This window comes from Manihot esculenta, chromosome 7 (assembly GCF_001659605.2).
Source record: "Manihot esculenta cultivar AM560-2 chromosome 7, M.esculenta_v8, whole genome shotgun sequence".
NCBI lineage: Eukaryota > Viridiplantae > Streptophyta > Magnoliopsida > Malpighiales > Euphorbiaceae > Manihot > Manihot esculenta.
This window is the reverse complement of record NC_035167.2, coordinates 32,816,154-32,822,937: the sequence shown is the minus strand read 5'-3', so window position 1 is coordinate 32,822,937 and position 6,784 is coordinate 32,816,154. Positions and strand designations below refer to the sequence as shown.

At 34.0% G+C, this 6,784-nt stretch overlaps 1 protein-coding gene across 1 annotated transcript; it reads left to right on the top strand.

Annotated features, from left to right (window-relative positions):
* The first annotated feature begins 1,608 nt into the window (after positions 1-1,608).
* Positions 1,609-6,127, top strand: LOC110618741 (coronatine-insensitive protein 1). Its single transcript, XM_021761975.2, has 3 exons — positions 1,609-2,856; positions 4,005-4,476; positions 5,063-6,127. Exons 1-3 carry the CDS (start codon positions 2,357-2,359, stop codon positions 5,885-5,887), a joined length of 1,797 nt encoding a protein of 598 aa, XP_021617667.1. The 5' UTR covers positions 1,609-2,356; the 3' UTR covers positions 5,888-6,127.
* The last annotated feature ends 657 nt before the right edge of the window (positions 6,128-6,784 follow it).

The following is a 6,784-nucleotide window of genomic DNA, read 5'->3' as shown; positions in this document are numbered from 1 at the left end:
ATTTTTTATATCATATAAATTAAATAATAATTTTTATATATTTATGGCAGATACTATTTGAACAAATTTATTAAGCATTTTTAAATCTTAATCTTAATTAAAATTTTTCCCATTTTCATCATAGAAAATTAAAAGATTATCATTTTAAAATATATTTTTTAAATAATAATTTTAAGCTTAATATTAAACATACCTTTTTTTTTATTGTATTTTTTAAATAATAATTTTAAGCTTAATATCAAACATACTTTTTTTTATTGTATTGAAATTTAAAGGTTAAATATCAAATTAATCAGCACTCCAATACTTAGTCTGGTGGAAAGTGCATCATGTAGCCTTGAAAAGTCTAAGGTTCGACTCCCCCAACTAATCATGAACTTAAATCATATTCAATAAGCCGTAACATAATTAAAAACCTTCACAGAATTTTAAAAGCAAATTTAATTAATTTTTATTGAATTACAGCTTATTAAACAAAGCATTAGCTATAATTATACTTGATGATATGGGCTTATTCAATTTAAATTATATTATTTTCATTTTAGAAATTTTTTAAAATTATTTGTCACTTTAAAAATTTCAAAATAGTATTAATTATTATTTTTTATATTTATCCTTATAAGTTTGTAAATCGTTTAATACTAATATGTAAAAAAATATAATCATTTAAATGATATTTTAAATAATTTATTATAAATTTTTTGAATTAAAGTCATTAATTAGTTTTATTAATTTGAGTTTATAAAATTTAAACAGGAGATATTATGGACGGATGTAGTATTTTTTTTTTTTAAATTTAATATCTTAATTTAAAAAGACTAGCCGTGCCGTTCACAATCTCCCTAAACATACCCCTTAGCCCCCACTCCGGTGCTTCTAGGGATTATAAATTAGACTATTAAAATTATAAAATAAAAAATCTTAAAAACTCCATATTTAATTTTTGATGTAGATAAAATGATTCAATTTGCATAATTTTTTATGTAAATTTTTTTAAATCGCTCTATTTGAATTTAATTTTTTAATTTAAAAATTATATATATATATATATATTTTTTTTAAATAAATAAAATTAAAAATTTAATAAAATAAAATCGGACTCTCAGAGTAACATTCCAGCATCCACTACTGTTTGTATGCGTAGAGAAGGCCACACATGAAGCAGGAAAATGGAGATGGGCTCCAAGAGATGACAATAGAGGAGGAAAGAAGAGAATGAAGAAGAAGTTGAGAGAATATCCCTCTAGGAAAAATTCATGGATGGGTTTTATTCTATTATTTTTTTAGGGAAAAAAATACCAATACTAAACATAGATACCTAATAAAACGGCGACATATCATGAGCTGAACGAAAACGAAGACGAAAACGAAAACGAAAACGAAAACGAAAAAATAAAAAATAAAGTAATAAATAGGTGATTGAATTTATATAAAAATTAAATAATTATTTAAATATGCATTTTGATTGGCTGAATAAGTACTCTTTTGTCGTTTTGTCCTTATCAATTCATCGCCAGCTCTCGCACTCTCCTACCCTTCCATTTTCCTTTTACTTCTTTTTCTCTGAAGGCGCATAATTTATTTTATTTTATTTTATTTTTTTGAGGAGGCGCATAATATTAATACACAGTAAACACCACCACCCCTTAACTAGGTTGAGGTTCCCCTCCCTCGTCCATATATCCCACGGATTTCGAAAAGGAAAAATAGGAAAAAAGAAAGGAAACTGTTTCAACTGTCGCCGTTGGATTTCCTCTCAGCTCCATCACCGCCGTTTCTCCAATCTCCTTCTTCTTCTTATTATTCTCATCACTTAACTATTTGCTTCCATGGTTTGTTGCGGTCCTGACTACCCTCGATTGCTTGATCTGATGCCCAAGTATCGATCCGATTGCCTCGATTTATGTGCCGCCACCGATTGAATCCCCGCCGACTTCATCGAGCTAGGTCCTGATATAGCCCCCCCCCACCCGGGCTCTCGACGTATCTTCTGGCGTTTATTTGATATGTCCTTCTCCTTTTCACCTTTGGCGAGGTAGCTTTAGTGGTTTTGGTTTGGTTTTTCGATTTGGTCCTCAAGTTTTGGAGCTTTTGTATCGTCTTTTGTAGATAGGTCTTTGTAGATTCGGATTTTGTGTGTTTTTTTAATAACTAAATTAGTGTTAGCAGAGAAGCTTCAAATCCGCGAAACGGATTTGCAAAATTTATTTCAGATTTTGAAAGTTTTGATCGATTAGTTTTGATAAGAGTAGCTGGAAGTGTGTAAATTTATAGCAAACTACTTTGGTTTTGGAGGGTGGTCCAGTTGTTTTTTTTTTCTTCCCTATCTCTCTCCTGTTCCCTTACTTGCTTATCGATGGAAGAGGATAATCAGAACAGTAAAAGCAATAGAATGAATTGCAGTAGCAGCATGTCCGACGTCGTTTTAGGCTGCGTGATGCCGTACATCGACGACCCACGCGACCGCGACGCTGTTTCACTAATTTGCCGCCGGTGGTATGAGCTTGATGCTCTTACCCGAAAGCATATAACTATTGCTTTGTGTTATACCACGAGCCCGGATCGGCTACGACGTCGCTTCAAGCATCTTGAATCCTTGAAGCTGAAAGGGAAGCCGAGGGCAGCTATGTTTAATTTGATACCGGAGGATTGGGGAGGCTTTGTAACTCCTTGGGTTAATGAAATTGCGGAATCGTTTAATTGCTTGAAATCCCTTCACTTTAGACGCATGATTGTAACGGATTCGGATCTGGAGGTTCTCTCCAAGTCTCGCGGACGGGTTCTACTGGTCTTGAAGCTTGATAAGTGTTGTGGTTTCTCTACTGATGGGCTTTTACACGTGGGTCGCCTGTGTAGGTATTGAATTTTCTTTTTGTTTGGTGATAAATGTCGGCTTGCTCTTAAATTTATTTTAGCAGATCTATCAGTTTGCTTTTTTCGTTTTTGATTGTTGTGGTTTTCGCTTGCAAATTTTGTATTAAGTTTATTTTCATTGTTTTTTGCTAATTCTTTTTTGTTGATTTTATCAAGTTTATCATTGTTTTATTTGATATGGAGTTTGTTATTTTTTATTAGTAGTTAGATGGCCGGTGAGAGACTGAGAGATATCTTAACGATTGGATATGAATTTCGGTTTTGCGTGTGGGACAGGGAACCGATGACATGAACCTGAAACTTTGCTTTGCATTTCTACTTCTTTGGATTGGTTTTTCTTTCCAGTTTTAATATCTTATTAGATAATCTTTTGCTTCAGTGCCTGCATGTGTGACATGGGTATTTACTTTCTGGTTTTGTTTCCTTCCATTTGATGTTAACGTGTTACAGGACCTGTAGTGCTCGAGGGTGAATTGCATCTCTTTATAGTTCACATGCATTCTTCATTTATTGGGAAAGTATCAAATTTTTTGCATCTATTTATAATTGAAGTGCTATATTAATTTCACCAACTATTTAATTTGATAAGTATATTGTGGAGAAAATATCTTGGCTTACTGTTTGGGAAGTCATGAGAGTAACTCTTTATAATTTTGAATGAATTCTATTTGCTTTAGAATTGATGATCATATGACGTCACTGTGTTCAGTTTATATCTTTTTTGGCTCAGGTTTTGTGAATTTTGCTTGTTTTGTTTAGATGTATCAAGTAGAAAATAAATTTGCACTAGATAGGATGATAAAGTTGAATTCAAGTTGCATATCTTGGTCCCTGTTACCCCCTACCAAAAACCGCCTATGCCCTAAATTAACTTGTCATTAATAAAATTTGGGTTATAGGGCAATTTTTTAAAAGAAATGGTAGATATTTTCAACATTTCCACATTGTCTAGGACTCCAGAACATGGTCTGGTCAAGTAATTTCTTCGCGCTTTCCTTGTTATCTTGACATTCATGTTTTTAGATCTTGGTTATTACTCCACCCTTCCCTTCTCTCTTTAATTCCAAATGGCTAATGGTCATAATAGAATGATTTAGGCGCTTTTTCATGACTATTATTATGTTTCCCAGGCAACTAAGAACGTTACTTTTGGAAGAGAGTTCGATTCTTGAGAAAGATGGTGACTGGCTACATGAGATTGCCTTGAACAATACAGTTCTTGAGACTCTAAATTTTTATATGACGGACCTCAACAAAGTCAGATTTGAAGACCTTGAACTCATAGCCAAAAACTGTCACAACTTAGTCTCCGTCAAGATTAGTGATTGCGAAATTTTAGACCTTGGTGGTTTCTTTCATGCTGCAGCTGCTTTAGAAGAATTTTGTGGGGGTTCCTTCAATGATATACCAGACAAGTATTCTGCTGTGACATTTCCCCGAAAATTGTGTCGATTGGGTCTAACATATATGGGGAAAAATGAAATGCCGATAGTGTTTCCTTTTGCATCGCAACTTAAAAAGTTGGATCTCCTCTATGCATTGCTGGACACTGAGGACCATTGTCTTCTAATTCAAAAATGCTTCAACTTGGAAGTTCTTGAGGTACTGTAACAAACTTGATTCTTCTTTAATGTGGTATAGTAAAAAATTCTGTCTTTATCATTTGTTTCTTTTCTCTCTTCTTTTTGGGATTAAGACTTAGTTATTGTTGTGTCTCTGTTTTGTCTTCCCATTCATTTGACATCTATTGATAGCCCCTAGGGGAATCTTTTTCCTCTTGGACATGCATTCTGTGTTCTTCACAATTTTGATGCCCATTAACAGTTTCTTACTTATTCATAATATGTAATTTACGATTGATAACTCCCTTTCCCTTTGTAAAATAAATTTTCCATGTTGATTTCAAAATTTTGTTTATTTTGTTTAAAATAGTGCATGATCTGTGAATTTTGCCTTGTACGTATTAATCAAACTTGTGGTTTAGCTAGGTATCTATCTTGACTGTTAAATATAATATACTAGAAAGAGAATTTTGTTTTTTCTTTTTATAAATAAATAAAAGCCCAAATTAAAGTAGGGAAGATGTTTTAGGGAGCTTAAGGCATTTGTGCTTGCTTGTTTGTGGAACTTTATGTATAGCTCAATAATTTATTTTTTGCAAGTTATATGTTGTTTTTAATATCGACAGACAAGAAATGTGATTGGAGATCGAGGGTTGGAAGTCCTCGCTTCGAGTTGTAAGCGACTAAAGAGGCTTAGAATCGAGCGCGGTGCTGATGAGCAGGGAATGGAGGATGAAGAAGGTGTCGTTTCACAAAGAGGATTAATTGCTTTGGCTCAGGGCTGCCTAGAACTTGAGTACATGGCTGTTTATGTTTCTGACATTACAAATGCAGCTTTAGAACAAATTGGTGCTCGCTTAAGGAACCTGAATGATTTTCGATTAGTCTTGCTTGACCGAGAAGAAAGGATAACAGATCTACCGCTTGACAATGGAGTTAGATCTTTATTGAGGCAATGTGAGAAGCTCCGTAGGTTTGCGCTGTACCTTCGACCGGGGGGTTTGACTGATGTGGGTCTTGCTTATGTTGGACAGTACAGTACAAATGTGAGGTGGATGCTTCTGGGTTATGTTGGGGAGTCCGATGAAGGGCTTTTGGAATTTTCTAAAGGATGTCCTAGTCTTCAAAAACTGGAAATGAGGGGATGTTGCTTCACTGAGAGTGCACTGGCCAGAGCTGTGATGCAACTGACTTCTTTGAGGTATTTGTGGGTGCAAGGTTACAGAGCATCATCCTCCATGCCAGGGCGCGGTCTTCTAGCGATGATTCGGCCCTTTTGGAACATCGAGTTGATTCCTTCTAGAAATGTTGTGATGGTTAATCAGGTGGGAGAGGATGTTTTGGTTGAGCAGCCAGCTCATATACTTGCATATTACTCCCTTGCTGGACCAAGAACAGATTGTCCGAACTCTGTTGTCCCCTTGGATGCGGTGGGGTTAGTTGCCACGTAGAGCTGTATATTTGATGTTGCGTATCTTTCTTTTTTCCTTTGATGCCCTGTTTGTAAATTTTTCCGTCTCTTTCCTTTTTTTGGTAAGAGGTTTTCAGTTCTAATTTGATATCTGGAACCTTTAATAAGCTTGCATTTTATTTGTAATCTGAAACCATTCGTACTCTTGATGCCTTGCATTCTTGTTCTCTTGATTAGGGTCAATTAGCCGAAGATATAATAGTTTGGAGACTTGTAATTCCATCTTCACAACAAAACTTTTCTTGGAAATTATTGTCTTTTATCATTTGAAACTGGGAATGCTTTTGAGTTCATTTACATGCTGCAATTCGCTGTCACTAAGCTCTTCTTTTGACTAATTACTTTGGAACTTAATTGATCCATCGGTTTTGATTGAATCAATTTAATCTCGATTTGATTATAGATCTACCCTCCAACCTTACATAAGGAAGCTGTCCTCTCTTTGTAAGGTGATGTGTCCTCAAGTGGATGTGCTAATCTTTGATGTGAAGAAAGAAGAAAATACAAAGTTTATTTGCGAGAATCTATTATAAAGCTGTCCTCTCTTTCGTATTTTCTTTCTTGCCTTTTTAATGTTTTATGGATTATCTAAGGTTTTATAGATTATCTTCAGAAAAAAAAAAAGTAGTAATTTAGATAAGATTCATATTTTTCAAAAGTATACAGAGATGGTTGTCTGTACATGGATAAGTTGAAGATGGTAATAATTGTGGTTAGGGATTTTGTTTTTTGCTATAACAAATAAATTGTATAATTTTGAAGAATATTTCTTTTGAGAAAAAGTTCTAAAATATATTTATGATATGATTGATTTATTTTTCTAATTCTGACAGGAGAGATTTTTATGTTTGGACATTATGATTATAGGGCCCCATAA